Below are 23,713 nucleotides of genomic sequence, written 5' to 3' on the forward strand. Positions count from 1 at the left end.
CCGCAGTTTTGCTATAGAAGGATAGCTGGAGCAGGGCTGCAAAAAGTTTCCATTTCTCCCCTGCTGTTGTTGAATGGGTGAGGGTTGTGGCTGCTGCAACTGGGTCACAGCTTCGTTTGTGTTTCAACCTGCCAAGCAATGGAATGACAAAAAAAAACCCAAAAAGAAAGAAAGGGAGAGAGGGGGGGGAACAATCAATTCCTTGATTGGAACCATATGAAGCTGATCACGATAGCACCAAACAGATATGTATTTATTACCTAAAAAGGTACAAAGAGTTGTCTACAAAATCGAGTTAGGATCAGCTGATTAATATATTTATTACAATATTATCTACTTGTTTACAGTTACAATGAATAAATATACTTAAAGAACTTTCTATAGCCTACTTTATATCAATAAAAACAACCACACTACAGACTTTCTAAGAAGAAGAAAAACTAATTAAAGGATGTAATTTTACAAGAAAAGCTCATGATGCAAGAAGATGGCTCCCTTCTTGATTCAAAGAGCTTGAATTTTTTCATTGTTGTCCTTACTTAACTCTGAACGACTGACTGGAGCATTTGGATGAAAAGCCGACTGTCTTGAGGGCTCTCCTATCAATTTTAAGGACAGGGGTGAAGGCTCTCCATGCTCTCTTTCGTGCTCTCGTAAAGTAAGCTGAGACATGCCAACAAGTTCATCAACATTGACCGGTTCCTTTGGTACAACTGGAATTGGTTTTAGGACCTCGTGATGACACGTTTCCATACCCTTTTCTTCTTCCATTGGGACTGTACCAGGTGCCCAAATTGAAAAAGGAACAGGCATATATGCCGGGATGAATCCTGGTATCATAGGTGGGAAACCAGAAATTTCCATCTTAGGTGCATCAAGTTCTTTTCCGTTTTCTTCAACTGTAGTTTCCATCATTTGGAACTCTGAGTTAAGTGAGAGATTTAGTGAAGGTTGTGAACTTGAGTTCTCTGTTTCTTTTGTCTGGGCAGCATGTAAAACTTCATCTTCTGGTACAGGCAGCGGATCAGTTGCCTGACAGACAGGAAAGTAAGAAACTCAAACTCTTATCAAGTAAAAAATTGTGCTATGCTAACAGATAGGCATGTTGAGATCCAATACCAGATGCATTTTGAATTAGTTCACGAGGGACACTAATCACTCTATTACAATATGCAAGATAAATCACATGACCATAGAAATGTGACAGCCAAACTGTTAATTAGCAAATGTAAGAGTTCAAGACAAACCATCTCCGGAACCATGTCAAAAAGGCTTGACCTTCGCTTTCTTCTTGTTGCATTACTCTGCCGAATGAAATACTTCTGGGCATGGCTTGCCACCTGAGTTGGGGTCCTCGTAATAACAAAATTCCGAGAAATCCCACGCCAGTCTCCCTTCCCCAGTTTCTGAAGACCAACTAAGAATAATCGATGCTCCTCCTCCGTCCATGGAACACCTGAAAACAAAATCTAAGGAATCAAACAAGGTGATATAATACCTGACCCAAATACTAGAACTCCAACGCGTTAAGAGGATCCGTCAACTGTTTCATAACTTTGCCAAACTGTATTCATATTGAACAATAAACCAATCTCTTTTGATCCAAGAATTGTAGAGTAAATAAGAAAATCATCTACGCATCAGGCCTTTGGGGAGTTCAACAAATGCTGATTCTTGGAAAAAAAGTAAAAAAAAAAATCAAGGGGGTTGTATGTTCCACAATAAAAGCTAAAACAGATATTTTACCAACCAAAACCATAACAGGCTACAACAATCAAACAAGTAGAATAATTATTTTCAAAACAATTAATAAATTATCCAATTCCAACTTTAGACTCTTACAGCCAAGCTAATTAAACAATGGCCCCAAACAAAACAATGCTAACAAAGTACATACTCTTCAACCACCTAGCCATGTTGAATACTAGATAGTAATTGCATGGCCCAGTCTCCACCCACTTCTTTCCTACAGAAGTCTAAAAGTGTCTGGTTCACCATATCCTGCTAAAATATTGCAAATATAAATGAAACTTGTAAATATATCATCAATGCAATATTTACCATATAAGGTACCCTAATGGAGTTTCGGTCCCCTCCTCTTAAACCTGTTAACTTAAAATGCAATTATTATCGAATGTCAAGCCAATAAAGGCATATTCCTCTCTTTAACCTTCCAAATGCAGTAACCACTGAAATTAAAATGTAAATTATGTCCGACCATCGAGAGAAGAGAAACAATCCCCATATGGAAAGGCCAGTAGATTACCACCTCTAAGTACATACTTAGAAAGCACTGATTCATAATCTTTTAGAGGCGATTAAGGAGGGGAAAAGATTAAAGAACAAAAAAAAAAAAATATCTACTCCATCCACATTATCCACCAGGAAACTCGTGACCTGGGACCTCATTCTTAACTGTTCAATCACAAATGTCAGAGAAAGCAGTTCAGGCCATGGAATTGAGAATATCAATAATATTAAGACACCAAATTCAGGTATAGGAATTCGCAACAAAACTAGAAAGAAAGACGAACCCGATCAAAGGGAAAGAAACGAAATATCCACCGGACAATTGTTAAATAAATTGAGGAAATGATATTTCGAAAAGAAACACAAATAACTGATGAAGACAAGAAAAGCACCCAAGGGCGTAGCATTTATCAGAAGACAGACTTGAAATCTGTCACAAACATACAGCATCAATCAATTAAAATTTAAAACACGGACACCACGAAATTTTATTGCCTTATCTAAATCACAGGGGAAATTAGGCACGAATTTCTCTTGGAAAAAATATATAAATATTTCAAGACCAAGACATAATGTTACAATTCTAAAGAGTTCATCGGTTACCTTTCTTCCTTTCACCACGGCGATTAGCAGAGCAGGATGCATGGGCCGGATCATCGGAAAGAAAACCATCAGTGTCGTGGACAGGGTCGGAGTTAGGGGAGTCGGGATTCGGCGAAGCGGCTGCGGAAGATGAACTGTGGTAATGTGCGGAGAGGTTGCCCATGCTGGCGCTTTTCTTGATGAAAGACCCATCGGTGAGCCTAACCCCAAAGAGCTTCACACCGCCGCCTCCGGCGCCGAGACTACCACTGCCGGTTCTGCCGCCGCGGGAGGGGCAGGTGCGGGAGTTGTGGCCATTGTTGCTGCAGTGAGAGCAACGCCGAGTCATTGCGATCCGTGACCCGGCGAGTCAGGCCACCGAGTTAGTGAAGAGAGCACAAATAAGAGAGGATGGCGGTATTGAAGATCGTGGGAAATGGGGAAGAAGGGAGGCAGAGGCTTTATGGGAGAGAGGATTTGTGTTAATATTTTTTTTAGGAAAAAATCAAACTTCTCTGTTCAATCGGGTGAGATTAGCGAAACGCGGGTGTTCGTTGGTAAGACTTTGCGATATGACCATTATACCCTTCTTCAGGATAACGTCCTCCTTTTCCTTTTCTAGTGTCTCTCCCTCTATGGCTCTATCTTTGTATTTTTATTATTTTAAATCTCAATCTCATCCAATTTATTTTTAGTGTTTACTTTGCTTCCCTCCCTCTTTTACCAACAATAAATAAATAAAATAAAACGTCAATTATCCATCATCACAATAATATATTTCAATTCTATATTTATATTGAAATGTTAGATATTTTTGTTGAATTAAAAATAATTTATATGGATACGCCAATATACTATAATTAGGCCTAAATACTTATTAATTAAGCTACTCTGATCAGGTGAAACTAAAAATTAGTTCGTGGATCATAGCTTGACCAAGTGATGGTAGTTATTTGGTGAGTCTTGATCGTGTCCTAGTAATAGGTAGGGTTAGAAGCTAATTGGACTAAGTGATTCATAGCATAAATGCTCGGAGACAATCACATAATTTAATGAAATTACTATATGTAGTGTTAACTTCTTATTTAATGATAACATCGTTGTAGTCGAATATGCACAAACTCAACACACATCTTAGAAAGTCACAACTGCAACTGAATTGTAATTGATGGAAAATGTGATAGTAGTAATAATTTATAAATAAAATGTGGATTATTCGTTTGTAATTTATTCTTCAATTGACGATGATTAATACAAAGTATTTAATTGATATAAAATAATTTGTTTAAAATAGGTTGAAAAATCTAGAAAGTAGTTCTTGCTCCATACAATATTGTAGATTCATTAGTTGGGATAATTTAAAGTTTATGGCAATGAAAAATTTTAACTTATCCATTTGGTATCTTCACCAACACTATAAATTTAGAATATAATTATAAGAATTTTAAAATATTATCTCACTAAACCAATCCTTTTGAATCATCTTTTTATCCATTAATATTATTTCTTTAAAAAGAAGTCCGGATATCATGGACTTATTGGAATCCTTATCCTACATAGTATTTTTTTTAGTATTATTCTACATGGTATAGAACTAAAAGAAGTGGGAGGGTAAAATAGAGAAAGTCAAATTAAGGTAATTGTCATTATTTTAAGTTATAAAAAATATATACTTTTTAAACAAAGTTTTAAAAACATTTTAATAAACTCATTAAAAAGATATTGTACTTGTACTCGATTAATTTTTAACGGTCGCAGAAAGATAATAAATTTTTTCAACATATTTTCATTCATTGATTTATTGTGAAAAGCATTATTAATTTATCCTCATCCGAAGAATTAGAGATAACTACACAACTAATCATTCAAATTATAAAATTGACTTAACTTCTAACCATTTACAATAATGTCTAAAAATTTGACCCATTATATAAATGTAATCCATAAGAAAATTACATATGGGTCATTGGCAATGCATATTCAATAAACAAAAATAGGCAACCTTCCCATATTTCCCGCTCCAAAATTCACCCTTCGCATCTCTTCATCTCCGATAAAGATAACTATTGTGTATTCACATACGGGTATACATTAAATTTTTGTTATTATATAAATACAATTACACGGGTATATTAAATTTCAGTATTAACTTTGATAAATATATATAAAATATACATTATTACATGACATTGTAGGTTATATATTACAAATTGATATGTTAAATTATATATGTATTTTCTTTGGTTGGATTTTTTATCGGATGATGGTGCACACATAATTTATGTGCTTGCGATTATTTTTAGTGATGTATATACAAGTATATATTAAATTACCAAGCTATAAAAATATATGTTTGTGGGCCGGAAATAATTATGATTATGAAGAAAAGAAAAAATAAGAGAAAGGGTGACAACGGAGTTTCTAGCGATAATTAGAATTGAGAAATCAATTGAATGTTTTGTCACACGAAAGAATAATTGAATGAAGAAAAATACAGAAATAAATTTAATGGGCCTACTAAATATTGGTTTTTGAAAATTTGAATATATCATATTAATACTGATAATCCAAATTTAGAAACTTTCAAATTTGAGATAAATAAAAAATTCAAATTTCAAATTCTAAATTTGTAAAAATTTAAAAACAAAGGTAATCTTTGAAATACGGTTCATATTTTGACTCATTTTTTCAAATACAACTCTAGCTATGAAAATCCACGTGTAAATCGCAGTGGAAGATGTTGGTCTTGGATGATGCAATTAAACGAGAAATTTATAATACTATTAACATTTATTAAAAATTTCATAATATTATTCTTATGCAAATTTGGTTACATTATCGTTTAAAAAAAATTGTCTTTAAGACAAAAAGAGCTACTTAAAAGTCAAAAGAACCAGAAAATGAAAAACAACAATATAAATTAAAAAATTGTTCGAGTAGGAAAAAAAGAAAAAGAAAAAAAGGACGTATTATCTTTTAAAATACAACAAATGTATAATAGATGACACTCTTTTCTTTTTTTTCTTTTTTTGAAAAAGATATATAATGGGAGATTTCAACTTTGAATCTCAGTCAAAGAAATAGGTATAGTAATCAATAAGTTAAATTCACATTAACATTTTCAATAACATTACTTTAAAATTCAATCTTTAATTTCATGTAAAATATTCACAAAGCTTTTTCTCTACCGCCTAAACTATTAAATAAAATATAATATTTCAAGTGGCCACGTGACTATAAAATTGTAAAATGTAAAAACAAAAAATGCATCATTATTTGTCTTTCCTTTTTGTTTTTCTTCCATTATTTGTCTTTCTACCACTACAAAAAATGCAATCTTACTAAAGCAATTATCACAATTTATTCACTTTTTTCAAAAGAAAAAAAAAAGACATCTTGATTTATTGTTCTTCGGTAGGATTTAAATTAAACCTTTGATTATATGATCACCAATCACGCTAACCCACTCCCCATTGATTCCTCCCAAGTTCCCACTCTAAACTAGAGAAATTAAAAACATTAATGTGTTCAAGAGAATAATGCAAATATATTGGTAACAAGAAGAGTTCTTACCAAAATTATAAATTATAAATGTTAATGTCGATGTCTCAATTTTGTAGAAATATAGATGTAAATATCAATAAATGTCGATGTTGATTGATATTTTTGTAAAAGTTGGAGAAATTTAAAAGTCACAAAAATTATTTAAATTAACAAATAAAAATTATTCAACTTCTAAATAAGTGAAAATGATTAATATTATATATATAGTGACATCTTATTGATATTTTCATATTTTGTCGATTTTATTGTAATCTGCTGGAAATATAAATTTACTCCTAATGTTGATAAAAATATCAACGTATTGACGATGAATATTTAATACCATGATTCTTACTACCTAAGAACATGATGTATAATTTGAAACTTTTTGTTTCCATGTTTTTTTTTTTACAAAGACTGTTTGTTGTTATTCAAATAGCATTTTAAGTGAAGTTTATTTTGTATAGCATGAATCCACATTGGATAAGTTATTACTTATGGAATATAAAAGTGAATATTTTTTTCCTATATAATTAGTATATATCTATATTATTACATCCAAATACGCTCAATTTAAAAATATTTTAATTTTTTTTAATGAATGGATTTGATAAGTTTTAAAATATTTATAATCAAATAAAAAAATAGGACAGATTGTATATGGAAGTATTTATATAAATAATGTTAGACTTTAAGATTTAGATTCAACTCTAACACACACCTCCCCATCAAATCGTACGAGTAGCAAAAGATGGAGTGGCACCAAACTTACCTCACACCCCATGCCTTTTCTAATATTTATAGAAGGAACTCTTTGGATGGACCAGCTTGATCGAATCAGGTCGGGTATAGTCTAGTCGGTGGTTCGACCCAATCGACTCCACCTAAACGATCCACGTGTCTTTTTTCTTTTTTTAATTTTTTTTGCCTCGCATCAGGAATAATTTTCCCATAATAAATCAAATAAAAATATATAAATCAAACTAGAATATAACATAATATAAACATGTTTATTTTGAATTACACTATAAATGTATCTCTAAAATATCATAAAGTCTTTCTATCTCTCAGTGTAATTATTGAGTGTGTGGAAGACTTTTCTACTATTTGAACATTTCAAATTTAAAAGACAATGCCTATAACTTGATTAGCTTCCTACCTTATCTTATTATTTTCAATGAAATTAAATTTAATATCCAACATCCAATTAATACTTTAAAAGAATGTTTTTTAACTATAAATAATAAAATAATGTTTAATTTATATATCTCAAATTGTATCATTTCTTAGTTTTCTTCAATTTATTAAAGATATTTCATTTTCCTTCCAAATATAAATTTCATCGTTTGCTACAATCATAGACATTAATTGTAATTTATAATTTCAGTCAAAAGTACTATTTTTAACTCGTTGCTACAATCTTAGATACTAATTATAATTTATAGAGTTAAAAGTCGCATTTTTTATGACAAAAGTTAAAATTGCATATTAATTTATGATTTATATAAAATATATATATACAAAAGTAGTTTAGGTATTTAAATTCACCTAGTCTTTAGGTGTCCAATCCACATCATATATAGCCCCACATAAAGCATACATAAATCGTATGCATTAAATATAATGTCATATGTACTTGTTTCCTATATTTTGTAATTAATGTTCCACTATACCTTATTTATTTGCAATAATAGTTTGGAAAAAGTGTTATTCTTCATTGTGATTAATGACTATGGTATCCGATGAATTCCAGATATATTATAGCTATGGAAACAATTTTATTTTATTTTTTAAAATTTATTTTACTGTACATTCACATATAATCATTACAATAAATAGATTATGTTATTTGTAAATATTTCTCAGCAAAATATAAGGAATGTTTCTTTTTTTTAATTTCCAATTTGATTATTTTAATTTCTCAATTTCTCATATTAAAAGTTTAAATTTAGTGATTTCAAAATTTTGTTAATATATCCTTAAAATTATTGACAAGTTATATATATATAGATATAAATATGTGAGCGTAGCATTATGGAAAAATAAATTTCGTTGATGAGAGAATTAGTTTCATGTGTCAAATAATATATAAGTAGTATATCGACATTTATAAATAGGCAAAACGAACATAATTCAATGATAATTAACACATATCTCCACATTATTTGGTATTTACAGTATATTTTGGAATTCAAAAATAAAAATAAACGTGAATCTGATATTCATTTTATTTATAAAAAAAAAAAAGCATAGGACAAGGATCATTTGGTATTTACAATGTATTTTGGAATTCAGAAAATTTTATTTATAAAAAAAAAGAAAGGAAAAAAAGCATAGGACAAGGGCAGGGGTGAGAAAAAGAATATTATCCTGCGGGAAGAATAAAGTAAATTGATTGGTACGGACACGTGAAAAGCGGGACACGAAGTTACGAGTTTCCGTCTGGCTTCCACGTGGCAGCGCATGCTTCTACAGTTATTTTATTACGACGACTTTTTTTCTTTTCCGTATTAAATAATATCTACGGTATGATCCAGTCAGGTCTCGACTCTCAAACCAAACCCTACTTTTTATCTTTTCCACCGAGTAACGCAAAATAATAATAATTATTATAATTATATAATTTTTAACCACAAAAAGAAAAAGAAAGAAAATAAAAGTTATCTAATGTTGAAACTTGAAACTTCCAGGAAGCTAGAGTGTGTACAGGCTATTACTTGTCAACGACGTGAACGGGATTTCTTTCTTCTCAATTCTCATTATTCTCTTTGATGTACCGTATCAGGTTTTTTTTTTTCAATAATATTTATTTTACTCTATAAATTTTTAAAAATTAAAAGTTTAAATATTCTTTTATTTTCCATAAATATGTTATTTTCATTGATTTTGATCTCTAAACTATCAAAATATCTATTACTCTCAACTTTATTCGTTTTAGTTATTTTAATTTCAAAACTTATGTTTTGATCAATGTAATATTCAAAAGTGACAATTATGGTCCCTTCATTTTCATTATCATCTCACTTATTTAGATTATAATTTTAGCATGACATTTCGCTCACGAATATTCTTATAATTTAGATATAATTTTGTATTAAAGAGTTTATACTTGATATAAATTTTGTGTAAAAAATTTGCAAATAAATACTAAATTGGTTGATTTTAAAAGTACAAATATCAAATCGGACATAGAAGTTTAAATTACATGAACCAAAATGAATATTTTAAAAATACATAAACCAAAATGAACTAAATTCAAAAAGTACATGGACCAAAATAGTATTTAAACTAAAATTAAATAATCATTATGATTTTTACCGTTCTTTTACTTTTAATTATTTAACAAATAGGTAGTATTTGAATATAAATTAATGTGTGCAGCCACAGTATTTGAATATAAATTAATGTGTTGAAGCCATATAAATTTTTCTTCAAAAAAATTGTATAGATTGGTGGACATAAGTATTAAGATATTAAATAACAAAATAATCAAATTTTTTTAGTACAATATGTGAGGTGGGGATCGAACTTACAACCTTTTGGTTGAAGATATATGTGAATTACCATTAAAACTATGTTTATTTTGACAATCATAATAATAAACATCACAGCTTTTTTAAAGTTCTCGAGTTTCGAAAAGTTATTTTCTACTGAAAAAGAGTAGAAAGATCAAAACTAAAATATTTTAAGATTTAATTAAAAACCTAAAGAAGCTGAAATTTCACCGACAAATATAAAACTGCACTATACTGTAATATATTTATTGAAAGAGAATCTAATACCAACAAAAAAAGATTTAAGATTATTCTAAAATTGAAAGATGGAGTCTACGAATAGAAGAAAAATCAAAGGTGGGCGAAGGAAATAATGTCAAAAAAAAAAAAAAAGGTGGGCGAAGGAATATATAATTTTTAAATGCAAATTAAATAATAGAAAAATACCCATTATAAATGGACCTTTATAAATGCAATTTCCAATGAATGATAAAGAAACGTTACTCGCGTGTGTATACGCATGCGCTTATAGTTGGGAATGTCCACTTAAATTGACCAAACTTTTATTACATTTCTGGCCCAAGCATTGAATTCTGATTGGTTTCATCAAATTTGAAATTTCCCTTTTGTTTTCAACATATAAAAGTAGATTTTTCAAGAATATGGAGCGAGAATAAAGATGAGGTAATAATGACACGGGATTTGTTAAATAAATATAAAGAATATCATTCTCCTCAAAGTAAGTTGACACATGCTCGAATAGTACGAATTCCTAATCTTAATTTAGTGTTTTTTTACTACAATACGTGGGGTTGGAGATTCGAACTCATGATCTTTTGAGAGATAGGTGCCTTAACCACTTGAACTATATTCAGTTTGACCTTGGTTTAATATCTTTAATTAGATAACATTTCAATATTTAAGATATAAAAAGTATATAGTTAAAATTCAACCTGAAAAGTCACTCTGACTCTCAACTGGTTGAGACATATATCTTCAACAGAAAAGTTGAAGGTTCGAATCACCTTAACTAAAAAAAGGAAATAAATGACTAAATTAAAAGTCTTTATTTCCCACAAAATAGGTAGGAGTTTGAACTTTTACGGACTAAATATATATTTTTGATCTCTTGACCTCAGCTATAAGAACCCACCTGCCTTCTCATCCCATCAAATAACTTTCAGGACAGAAGATGGTGGGAAGAACAAATGAATGACAAAAACTTATCTGTATATGTGATTTGAACCCAAAAATGGAAGGCAGAACTGGAGAAACATCGGCTGCTTCACCGTCACCGATAACATCGATAGGAAGGACTGTACATACAGCTCTCGGCATGCTTCACCAAGTCCTTCGGTTGAGGAAGGCGAGTTGCCAAACCTACGAGCATCGGTAAAACGTTGAAAACATTTGGTTAGTGATAGTAGAGAGAATGATCGAAGTTGAACAGAGTGGTGCTAACCAAGTTCATAAGATTTTGCAGCTACTTTTGCAGCAATATGTGCTGAAATCTTTCTGATGTTGGTAAATGGAGGGTATATGAGTCCCTTTTCATAGTTCTCTTGTGTGACCTGTGCAGCCAAAGCTTCCGCTGTCCAACAAAACAACGACATTAAAAACAGATAGATGACACCCTTTTTTGTAAACGAAAAGAGACGTGTAGGAGTCATTTGGTAACGTTCTTGTTTCTCGTCTCTGGTTTCTCATTTATAATTTTGGAAATACATGTATTTGATACCATTTTTATTCTCAAACTATTTTGTCATTGACAATTAAGCGTAGAAGATACTAGAGGTAACTCAAACTCTATCGGTACCTGATCAAGATTCAGGGGAGGCCAAATGATGGAAATGGAAAGCCAACCAATTTTAAGTGGCAAATTTATGTGGATGATATCATATACTTGGTAAGTTTATCGATCACATTGAAGCGTGTATCAAACTTAAGTTCTATAAGTCGTTTTTACACTTACAGGCTGCTAGGAGCATTTCGTCCTGAACGCGGATGGTACCAGACACGATCAATCCCAGACCAAATCCAGGAAAAATATAAGCATTATTTGCCTGAGTAAAAAAGGAAGACAGTGATAATGTGAGTCTCACACATCTCATGAATCTATTATACCAAGACAGATGAGGAAAAAAAGGAATGTGGGTTAAGGGGGGATAAAATATCAATCTATATATAAGACCTGTCCAGGTATAAAGACGTTTCCATTGTATTCAACAGGGTCAAATGGACTGCCACTGGCGAAAATGGCACGGCCCTGGAAGCGGAAAAAAGACCATATAAAACAAAGTCGAAAAAAAGCGTATCGAGTTTAACATTGACGAGACGACGACTAGGATACAGAATTGTGTAGTGTATTTAGTACCTCAGTCCATTGATAAGCCTCTTCAGCAGTGCATTCAGACTGCGAAGTGGGGTTTGAAAGAGCAAGAATTATTGGCTTCTGCAATTCAAAATGAAACTATAGTCAATATATTATATTCTCTGAGTCTAAACAAGATTCAAGTGGGTTGGTTTTGCAAATAAAATACCTTGTTAATGGCAGCCATGGCCTCCACAACGTCTTTCGTAAACGTCCTTCCCACGCCCGACGTCCCAATCAACACTGTTGGTTTGATATTCTGAAAAAAGACAGGAGGATAAAAACTGTGAAACCTTTGCCTTGTATGTGTACAGAAAATTTCAATGGAGATGGCAAGAAAGAGACCTTCACAGCATCAACAAGATCCTTAATCGGTTCGTGCTCGTGTGCCCAAGGTTTCTTGAACTGTTGGAGTGATTCCTTGCGAGAACTAACAATCAGACCCTGCATAACAAGAAGATCAACACTAATAGAAGAGAACAGATTCAATAGAATTTTATATATACTAACAAAAGGGGATAGTTCCTTTCATTTTCTTTGAACTACCTTTGAATCCACAAGCCAGATTCTCTTGCGAGCATCTTCCAAAGGCGTATTCGTCTGAAAAACGGATTAAGATCAGTTTTTGTCCCAACCAAATTCAATAAATCTATTCTTAGTTCTAAAAACTAGGGGAAATCATTCATCTGAACATTAACTTTATATGGCCATCACCTTTTTTGACATCTCTAAAGCAATGAGTTCAGCAATCCCTGTGCCAGCCTATAAGTACCAGAAGCTAGAAGTCACACAAGAAGAAAGTGGCAGCACACACATAGTTGACCAGAAAGAGAGTTGACATGTGGCTTTAGAAAGAGCAAAATAAAAAAAGACCAAGTTTTTCTAGGCTAAATTATAAAAAATACCCCTAAACTTTGTCATTTGTTTAAAAAATATCCTTATCCTTTGATAAGTTTCAATACTACCCTTGACCTTTCATAAAAGTTTAAAAAATATCATTTGAGCAAACATCCATCAATGAACGAGAAAGTTGACGCATAAATTAACGTGAAAACTTGTCTGGATTAGGTCTGAAAAGAGAAGAAATGTGGAAGAAGCTATCATTTTTATAAGGGAAAAAAGTCAAATTAGACCCAATTTTTTATGTAACCCCCCTTTTAAAACCGTAGTTTATTCCACATTTCCTCTCTTTTTGAACTTAATCCAGACAAGATTTGACGATGATCCAAATTTCGCCACGTCAACTTTTCGTTCAAAATATTAACAGATATTTGCTTATATGGTATTTTTTAAACTTTTATAAAATGTCAAAGGTAGTATTGAAACTTTTAAAAGAATAGGAGTATTTTTGAAACAAAGTAGGGTATTTTTTGTAATTTAGCCTTTTTTTTTTCCTTATAACATTTTAGGATGAACAACCTCCCCAGCCCCAAGAAATAGGAATTTATGGTCAGCCAATGTTCCACCAACAAACTTCAGAGCTGCAACAAGCCCTGCAAGGACCACAGATGCTGTCCCCTGTTGAGTAATAGTTTACTCATTAGACAACTACCAGTTTCGAAATATAAACTAAAACACTGGGCTCGGAATCGTTTAACAGTAACCTGAATATCGTCGTTAAAAACAAGGTGTGTCTTGCCATATTTTTCTAACAGATCGAAGGCATTGTGGTTTGCAAAGTCCTCAAACTGGCAATGTGGTAAGCCATTATCAGCGGCAGAGAACCAAAAATATTGATGTCCCATTATAGATATACCTGAACGAGGATTTTCTCTCCATAATTCTGTTTGACCGCAGTCATGAATTCATGGACAAGATCGGCGTATTCCTAAAGCAAGAAACAGAAAGGCAATAACTTCATTGCAATATAATAAGTCAATATGCTAGCTAATCAAATGCTACAAACCTGACCAGTAGCCCTCTTTTGCCTGAGCCCGATGTAGAACTCACTGTCCAACAACTTCTCATTGTTTGTACCAACATCAATGGTCACAGGCAAGCACTGTAACAATCCACATTTGTGATAAGATAACAAAAACATGTCATACATATTAGGTGAAATCACCTACACAAAGTTTTCCAAATTCAAAATTTATCAGTTAGATCAGATAGAATTAAGGGAACCATAACTTTAAAATGAAGGAATCTAGAATGCAGTGTTGATAGATAAATTTCCCAAGTGCAGAGGCATGGTAGACACTTACTGCAGAAGGACGAACGCCGCCAAGGGCGCTGTAGAGGGAAAGCTTTCCAACTGGAATCCCCATGCCCTGAATTAGTCCATCAAATGTAAGAAATTAGATTGTCTTCCTTTTTCTTTTTGCTGCTTCGAAAGTTTCGACCGATACTATCCCGAAAGAGATGTTCATAATCAATTTTTTGAGCAATTCAAAATCAGAAAGAAATGAAGATCCATTTTGTCATTTATAGGAATCGATTAGTAAGAGCTGAATCAGATCAACCCCTCTTTTTTTCTTAGTTAGAAGAGCAATTAACTATCTCAAATGCACTCAACATACATCCTTAAATTAAAAAAATATATACCTGACAGCCAAGATCACCAAGCCCCAAGATCCGCTCACCATCCGTGACAACAATGACTTGAATACCCATCTCGGGCCAGTTTCGCAAAACCTCTAAGATCTTCCCTCTGGACAAAATTTTTTAACTTTTTTAAGTTTCAACAAAAATGGTAAGAAAGTTTAGGGTGTAACTGTGTCTAAAGGTTATGACCAACCATACTTCTCTTTCAAACTAATGTAAAGACCCTGCGGTCGCCTGAAGATGCTTCCATATTTCTGGCATGCTTCCCCTACAGTTGGAGTATACACCACTGGAAGTAACTCCTCAACATGCTCAATGAGAAGCTTATAAAACAACTTTTCATTTCTTTCCTGCCAAAATTTGCAACTCAAATACATAAATAAATTTTGGAACTACTGTCATTGACAGCCATTTGAAAGTAAAAGATATTGAAAAGATCCTTTTGGCTAAATAAACACTGCATATGTGATACTTTCAAATTTTTCATTAAGAAAACAAGTGAGTAGTTTAATAGAGAAAAAATGACCGCTGCATCTAAAACTGTTAAGAAAATGTATAAATTATTGGGAACATTACAAAATTACATCTAACTTTGCCTTTTATGCCTTTTATTTCAAAAATACTGTATCCTTTCAAAAGTTTCAATACTTTTTTTAACCTTTCAGAAGGTTTCAAAAATACCCTTAGAACAAACATTCGTTATTATTTTGAACGAAAAATTGAAGTAGCAGAATTTGAAACGACATGACAATTAACATGAAAACTTGTCTAGATTAAGTCTGAAAGAGAAGAAATGTGGAAGAAGCTATCATTTTCAAAAGAGGATTAGAGCAAAATTGGATAGACAATGAACCAGTAAACTCTATTGACAATGGGAGAAGAGGATTTTTACGACAACATTGGGAAGTTAATTATCACATTGTTCTAGATTCGATCGCATCAACTTTCTGTTCAAAATATTAATGGATGGATATTTGTCAAATGATACTTCTGAAACGTTACAAGAGGTCAAGGGTATTATTGAAACTCTTGAAATAATAAAGTATACTTCTGAAACAAACAAAGGGCAGATTTAAGAGTAATTTAGCCCAAATTATTCAGGTATATATCTCAAATATGTGAGAGATACATTATTTGTTGTAGACAATGAAGCATCAAAGTGACAGATTAGTACAATCTAAGGCTAGAATGAAAAGCAGGTCATTGGTACCTGAAGATCCATCATGGCCATGTATCTCTGCAGAGGAACTTGATATTGGCGGATATTGTTTAACATCTTCTTTACCTGACATTTGGAAGGCAAATAATTACTAATAACTCTATACCGATTGAGAAACTCGGCGATAATCAACGGTTGGTGATCAAAGAGAACCTGAAGATTTTGAGAGATGACAGAAGGAGGAAGAAGACCACGCAAGTAGTGAGCATCTCTCTCTTTCTCTGTGAAGGCTAGGCCTTTATTGTGATGTGGATCACGCAGTAAATTACATCCACTGGAGAAAAGAGTGACAATTATGAGATTCAATCTAGTGATGGTAATGCGGGCTTCGGAATCCAACTCACGATCTTTAGTCGGAGATACGTGCATTAATCAGTTTAGCTACTCAAGTTGGTAGATTTGTCATTGAAATAACAGCAGCAAGTATAACACTTTCAGTTTCAGTGCCAATGAAATATGTTCATGATCGATTTGCATTGTCAGCTGGCATGGTTTCTCCCTTGAAACACAGCCACCGTTGGAAGAAAGTTTTTCTTTTCTATAAGTTATACTATTTTGTTTTTAGTTTTCTTTTTCTTTTAAATTAAACTTAAAAATACTAATTCTCATCTATTTGGTTTATTTTTAAAATTTTGAACTTAGAACTGATAACCATTTCATTTTTAGTTTTTTATTTTATAAAATTTAACTTAAACATACTCCTTCTCATCTATTTGTTTCTTTGTTTTGTTATTTTTTTAAGAATGTTTTCAAAATTTAAGCCATTTTGAGGACTAAAATAAGTAGTCCATGTCTGATAACTATTTCGTTTTTAATTTTCTATTTTTAAATTTTTTACTTTTGGTATGTTTTGTACCCTTTTCAAAAACACATTAGACTTCTTAGCGAAATTTCGGAAAAAAAAATTACAAATTTATTTTTCTTTTAACTTTCATAATTGGATTTGGATTTTGAATGAAAGGTAGATAATAAAACAAATAAATACAAATAGCGTTTATAAGCTTAATTTAATTTATAAAAACTTATTTTTTATTTTAATTTTCACTAAAAGTGGAATATGCTCTTAAGAAATGTGAAAAACATATCAAATAAATGATGAGGAAAAAATATAATTTTAAAAATAGAAAACAACTAATAAAATAGTTATCAAACATCTCCAACCCAAATTTGAATCTCCACTTCAAGAAAAATAATATATATATTTTAAAAATAAAATGTTAAAAGAAATCTAAAAATAAAATGAATAGAAAAGAAATCTTAGGACAGACCTACAATTATAATTATAACTTAAATATGATTTCTCACCTAGCAACAGTGACAGTCCAGGGAGTGACAAACTGGTCCTCCGTGGCCCTATCCTCGCCGTACACGTCATGAACCCCGCCACTGACGGCGGATACGAGGTCCGACGCAACCACCGAGTCCTTCAACGAGCTCCCCATCACAGCGCTGCGGCGCCTTTCAACTCGCCCTCCCTCCGATCTCACAGAACAAACCTTCAACAATTCCGAGTGCCTTCTCTGAGATACAGGACTACAAGAACTGGAAATGCCCCTCTTGTTCTGCTCAAACAAAACCCACAAAGATTCAATACGTTCCAAAACCAGAAACCCAAATGCCCAAATTGAGAACAATCTTCCTCCAAAGATTTTCACTATTCCACTGACCGATGTGAGAAATAGAAGAATGTAAAGTTTGTGGCTTTTCGAAAATAGGTATAATCTAAAGTTAGGTGGGCAATGAGTAGAATGTGTGTTTGTTACCAGAAAAATGGTTCGATCCAACGAAATCATGGCGAAAAAATCGTGGGAAATGAGAGTCTTCAGGGTTCTGTAAGATGAGAAACAGTTGGAGAAAAACAAGTGGGGAGGGATCGGGGAAATATGGCTCGCACGTGCACAGATGATGGACACGGAAGGATGCTGCTTCTTCATGGGGTCGATGCACCGTGCTTCATGATGATGCTGTTCTTCTTAGCACCCACAAATGGTCGGTTGGGATTCCAGCCTATTGAGTTTTTGAAAAAGTAATCGACTAATTAAGCTAGGTTCGGCTTGATTTTACTTTTGGATATTTTTTTATTCTAGCTTAGCTTCGTGGAAAAATTTGAGATTGTGGGGCCAACCAAGTTTTCGAACTCACAGTATCAAGATGCTGGTCACTTCAAGCCAATCGTCTCTAAAGGAAAGCGTTGAGACGCTGGCATGAAGTGGAAGAAAGTGTGCTCGTAGTGTTGAGACGTTGGTTGTTGTGTCTCAACGCCACCACCATAATCCATAAAGGAAATGTAGTGTGAAGACGAGTGCCTTATGCTACCATTCTACAGCGTTGTGACATTGTGACTATTTTTTACAAAAACTTCTTTTTCAACTGGTTAATTATATAAATTAAAAAGGAAGGGAGCAACGTAAGGTAGTAGAGAGAAGGAATCAAGACTGTAGAGCTTTGGCAATAACCCGTTCTAGTGAGGTTTTACGAAGGTTTTTGTTGTGAAATCTTAAGTAATCATTGTAACGGTACTTAGAAATTAAGTGGTCATTGTTGTGATATCGTGAAAGCTTTAAAAGAGCATAAGAAGAGTCCATTGTAATTTTCATATCGTAGTAGTGACAAATTTGAGACGAATTAGTATAAAACTATGATATTAAGTTTTTGTATCACAAAGCTATGATCATACTCCATATTAGAAAATTTGGTTAAGTCCAAATTGGATTGTTCTATTGAGTAGATGACTCGTTTACCGAACAAAAAATGCTTATTGTCCTTCTAAAATTTAATCGTTGGATTTTCTTCCTCACGATGATTGAATTAAAAAAAACACACACACACACACATTTTATTTGGCTTTGATGATCGTGTGATCTTTAAAGCCAAATTAATGTTATTATCACAGGAGAAATTTTTATATAAATCACATACAAACATAATGACGTGATCATATGATTGTTTATCAAAATTGGCAACACAATAAAATAGTGTAAGAATAATACAAGCCTCGACTAAGTAGGTAAGAATATCACTAAAGTAAAGTAGAATCCAAATTGAGTAGGGGAAAACACTAGGTATTAGTGTCAAATCACCGAATACATTAAAAACTAAAATATATGTTTACCTAAGTTGAGAAATGCGATAATATAAACATAGTTTAGTGGTTGAGATATATCTAATTAATTCAAAACATATCCACTATATATTTATTATATAATATTTAAAAGACAAAAGTTGGAAAATGCCTATTTGGATTTTGAAGGGTTTAATATATAAACATTCAAAATTGATATAGGTATATGTATATGTTTATATATATATAAAACACGTTTGGACTCTGGACTGAATTATGAACAGACCTCTTTGGGCTTAGCCCAATGGGTTAGACCAGCACTATTATAATTGGGCTAATCTATTTAACCGAGCCCAATACGGTTGAAATGCGCCTAAATAACTAATCACGAGAGGATTTATTTCATTGGGGTTTCATTCTTTTTTTATTTTTTATTTTTTGGAATTTGACGAGGGTAAATGCAATTCTGAATTTTGATTTGATAGGTCATAATGATATTTTTTAGAGCATAATGAATATTGTCTAAATATATGGATCCTCCAGGAAAGGTCTATATTTGGAAAATGAAAAATGGAGTCAAATATTTAATTAGGCGAATTTTTTAACAAGATATTAGTAATCTATTTTTTAAAATTGTATGTTCAAATCTAACCCATATATTTTATTGTGAAGAAAAAAAACTTTAATGAAAGACGTACAATGATACAATGTAATAAAAATTAAAAAAAAAAATCAAATTGTGGTTAAAGGATGAGGCTAGAAATGTAATTTAACATTTTTAAAAGTTTAATTTCGTTGCCCATCAGTAGAGGAGAAAGGTCTCCTTCGAAGTCCCACAAAGCAGACTTCTCGTCACTTCCTCTCTTTTCTTTCTGCATAATTTCTTCGATTTTTGCTGATGGAGTATCGAAGTTTGCCGAAGGATTTAGATGATTATCCATTCGAATTCACTCTGGCTGAGGCAAGTTCTTCATGTTTTGCACGAGTTTATATCCTTCAATCAATGCCTCCGAGTCTACATTTCTCAGTTCGAGTCTATGAATATGCGCAAAAATTCATTGCAGTATTTTCTGATTTGAAATTACCGATTACGATGTTTTTCTCTTGCGGACTTCGATTTCATCATGTTTTCATTTTAGCAGATTGTGGAGATGGACAATATCTTGAAGGACACTGGAGATCAAACACTTGGTCAAGAGTTTTTCCAAGATGTCGCACTTCATTTCAGGTGAAGATCATATCGAGGGCGACTTTTTAAAGCCTTAATTGCTATTTCGAACCAGTATATGTTCAATCAATCATCATGTCTTTCTTTTGAAGCTGGCTCTTTCTTGCAGTTGCTCTCCATGGCGCGCTGGAAAATCTTCCGTCACTGCTGAACAGGTCTTCATTTTTTATTGTCCGCATTCTACTTGTTCATTGTTTTATTGATATTTGGTAATTATTATGTGCCCTAGGTGAAAGGCTGGTTTGAGAATCGGCAAAATGAATTGCGAAGTAGTAGTAAAAAAGCTCCGCCTCCACCTCCACCTCCATCTCCGCCTCCGCCTCCGCCACCGAAACTTTTGCTTTATCATTCGGATAGTAGTTTTTTAACTGACGCACCTTCATCTGAACCACCTGATAGTCTTCCCGAACTTAAAGGTAAATACAGATTTCCGCATTACTGCCCGACGAATCACAGAAATTCCTCTGCGTGATGTCAATGCTGCTAGCCATTGGCTGCGGCTACTGGGGGAATACGTTGTTTTACTTTGGCTCTACAATGGTTTTTTTGCCCTTTTTCTTGCATGGTACTAGGCTGGGACCGGGAGCGGCTGCACAGTGTTTGGTAATTCGTTCGTGCATAGAAAACGAATAGCCGAACAAGGATTTGGTAATTGATTCGTGCTTAGATTATCCAGTCTTTTATCAAGAGATTTAAATAAAAAATCCATAGGGTGATGAGACTTGAAACTCCCGAATCCTCGTTATCCTGACAGCATCTAAGGCTACGCTTAGCAGACAAGTAGGGGATCGCTGTAATTGTGGTTAGTGCTTCTTGCATGCATACCGAGCGCATCTAGAGTTCTGTATTTTGCTGATTATAGAATTGGCGGTCAACAACAAACTTAGAGCCCTGATGGTTTCAACTTTCAACTTGTGCTGGTTGGATGCCACAATCCTTTGTTTGACCCTTTTCTGAATGGTGCTGTCGAGGCTGAACAAGGAAGTCTAAGTTCAAATCATAACGTGCATTTTGGATTGAAAATTGCTGTGTCCTTGCATAATTTGAGTTTCAAACATCTTTGGTCAAATACTCTTAATTTTCTATTCTGCAGTAATTTATACTCTAATGCGTGTTGGCATACTTGAAACCCTTTCTGTCCATTTCTAAATCAAACTATTAACATATGTAATATCTTTACTTGAAATTTTATGCAGGGAAGGCCAGTGACCTTTCAGAATTGGCATTTGAAGCTTTTTCGTCAAGAGATAATGCATGGTGAGAGAAATATTTAGAGTAGTGAATACTAACTGTAATCCCAAAACTGTTACACGAACATGCTCTGTGATGGAATCGTGCTCGTAGCTATTTCTTGGGATTATAAGCTGTAATTGACATCTTGATGTAGCGCTTGGAGTTTAGCTACCCATAAAATCCTAGCATGATACAAGTGCCTTGAGTTTATTTTCAGTTCACACTTGGAAAAACCAGTAGAAGACAAATCTCCAAATAGATAATGATAACTTCCCGGAGATCCATTACTTGCAGTTATTATGGGCATTACACCCTTGAACCTTGATAATGATTTGCTGAAGACTGACATTCAGATCAGAACCCTTTAAGAAAGCTTCGGAAAGTCAGGAGTTAGGGTATTGTACTCCACAGAGTTTAGAAACGAAGTTGAAAAAGTAATTGAAAGTTGACCACAATGGTATTTACATGGTAATTTTGGTAAAAGTGAATAATCAGCTTTTATACTGTAAACATCAAACCAGATGTTTCATGGATTCTGTTAGGAGCTGTGCAGACTATAAAAGCTCTAGCATTATTTCCTGCTTACACTAACCCATCATGTTTATATTTATTTACATTGCAATGAAAATTTTCTTTCAGTATCATCGTAGCCATGGTGTCTACTACTTTCCTTGATATATGGTATATGGCATGGATTATGGGCCTATCATATATATCATTATCTTATGAGAAGATTTCATTAAATGCTTGTCTCTTTCAGTATCAACTTTATGGTTTCAGTAAGGCCATTGCTACTTGAAGAAGCACATTATTCTGGTTTTGGCAAGCACAGTTACTCGTGTCATGAACTTTTACTCAAGACTTCATGATTTTTGCTACTGAATTGAGGAATCTCACCTATGTTTCTTTTGATTCCTTAGGTATGACGTTGCTTCATTCCTTAGTTACAGAGTTAATTGCCATGGAGAACTGGTAAGATTTACGCACATCATAACTCATATACTTGTTTAGGAAGTTACTGTACATTGCAAAATGACACAGGAAACTTGATAATTTTCCACTCTCTTGTGTTTATTATCACAAAACCATAGAAAAAAAAGATTGGCAGATTTTTTGACGTCAAAGAGAAAAGCCTGATCTGCTGTTCGTATATTGAATTGGAACAAACTTCTCAGGATGCTCGAGTTCGATATGCTGGCTTTGGAAAGGATGAGGATGAGTGGGTGAATGTTGCAAGAGGAGTTCGTGAGCGGTCCATACCTCTAGAATCTTCAGAGTGTTACAGAGTAAAAGTTGGAGATCTTGTGTTATGTTACCGGGTAATTTCTATGTTCTAGTTTGCTCCTTCCAAAATAGTCTAATTCTCTGCAAAGTTTCCTACCAACTATAATGCTTATTAGAAAGGGGCAAAGTCTAATTCCCAGTTAGATAAATGCTCTCGGATCATGTTATCTTACCTTTGATGGTGTTACAGGAAGGACAAGATCATGCACTCTACTTCGATGCATATGTTGTGGAGATTCAAAGGAGGCTGCATGATATCGGGGGTTGCCGATGCATATTCGTGGTACGGTACGACCATGATAACCATGAGGTATGTACCATGACAGATCTGGGGCTAGAAGTATGGGAGCCACCCAATTTAAGAATTTTCTGAAACGAATACTCTAAATTCGAATGCTGCCTTCTTTGGTTAGGAAAAAGTGCATTTGGGGAGATTATGCTGCAGGCCTGCAGCGTACAACAACTCAGACCCCCTTGAACGTTCATGAAGAACCTAGATCTACAGTACATTTAGAAGGCTTCGTTGCTTTGTTTGCATATGCACGTTTCATGGCTCTGTTTCTCCTCCTAGTCATTGCCTCGTATGAGGAACTGAGAACAAACTGCAGTGAGTAACTAGTTATGTACCTGCCCTCAAAAGAGTCATTGCAACTGCTGCAAGTCTCAAATCACCAGGGATGGGAATCTCAATGTGAGGAACAAGATGACCCAGCTTCTTGAAGTGAATTTACGTGGTTCAAAACTGAAATTATTGAGTCAAAATGGTAAGCCCCAAAATTAGAATTTTTATTTCCTTCCAACTTCGACTTTTCTTTTTAAAATATCCTTATCATTTTGAACTTTCTTAAACGTTTTCAAAATACTCTCTAAGCAAATTTTGAACGAATGAGGGGAGAGAGAATTG

The 23,713-nt window shown here is 33.3% G+C and overlaps 3 protein-coding genes across 5 annotated transcripts; 1 reads left to right on the forward strand and 2 right to left on the reverse strand.

The window, feature by feature from the left end:
• Positions 1-232: 232 nt before the first annotated feature.
• LOC111020625 (Homeodomain-like superfamily protein) lies at positions 233-3,331 on the reverse strand. Its single transcript, XM_022297332.2, has 3 exons — positions 2,854-3,331; positions 1,248-1,456; positions 233-1,032 (listed from the first exon to the last, which is right to left on the reverse strand). The coding sequence occupies exons 1-3, from the start codon at positions 3,179-3,181 to the stop codon at positions 505-507; spliced, it is 1,065 nt and encodes a 354-aa protein (XP_022153024.1). The 5' UTR covers positions 3,182-3,331; the 3' UTR covers positions 233-504.
• Positions 3,332-10,739: 7,408 nt separating this feature from the next.
• Positions 10,740-22,179, reverse strand: LOC111018719 (NADP-dependent malic enzyme). 3 transcript variants are annotated; one of them, XM_022294951.2, is made up of 20 exons: positions 22,118-22,179; positions 17,309-17,389; positions 16,157-16,277; positions 15,995-16,069; positions 14,983-15,134; positions 14,785-14,890; positions 14,445-14,510; positions 14,147-14,242; positions 13,997-14,068; positions 13,845-13,928; positions 13,660-13,758; positions 12,955-13,002; positions 12,787-12,840; positions 12,586-12,684; positions 12,410-12,499; positions 12,244-12,321; positions 12,061-12,135; positions 11,842-11,932; positions 11,332-11,460; positions 10,740-11,249 (listed from the first exon to the last, which is right to left on the reverse strand). In XM_022294951.2, exons 1-20 carry the CDS (start codon positions 22,177-22,179, stop codon positions 11,161-11,163), a joined length of 1,767 nt encoding a protein of 588 aa, XP_022150643.1. In that variant the 3' UTR covers positions 10,740-11,160. The 3 variants fall into 3 exon arrangements, with proteins under 3 accessions (XP_022150643.1, XP_087974187.1, XP_022150635.1); XM_088118061.1 differs by lacking the exon at positions 22,118-22,179 and adding an exon at positions 17,767-18,046 and having other exon boundaries at positions 17,309-17,565; XM_022294943.2 differs by lacking the exon at positions 22,118-22,179 and having other exon boundaries at positions 17,309-18,045.
• Positions 19,866-23,609, forward strand: LOC111018742 (protein SAWADEE HOMEODOMAIN HOMOLOG 1). The gene is made up of 9 exons (XM_022294975.2): positions 19,866-20,025; positions 20,207-20,292; positions 20,402-20,447; positions 20,522-20,708; positions 21,489-21,549; positions 22,446-22,497; positions 22,701-22,844; positions 23,000-23,119; positions 23,223-23,609. Exons 1-9 carry the CDS (start codon positions 19,963-19,965, stop codon positions 23,295-23,297), a joined length of 834 nt encoding a protein of 277 aa, XP_022150667.1. The 5' UTR covers positions 19,866-19,962; the 3' UTR covers positions 23,298-23,609.
• Positions 23,610-23,713: the final 104 nt, after the last annotated feature.

This window comes from Momordica charantia, assembly GCF_013281855.1.
Source record: "Momordica charantia cultivar OHB3-1 chromosome 9 unlocalized genomic scaffold, Mcharantia_2.0 BLBB01000009.1, whole genome shotgun sequence".
Taxonomy (NCBI): Eukaryota; Viridiplantae; Streptophyta; class Magnoliopsida; order Cucurbitales; family Cucurbitaceae; genus Momordica; species Momordica charantia.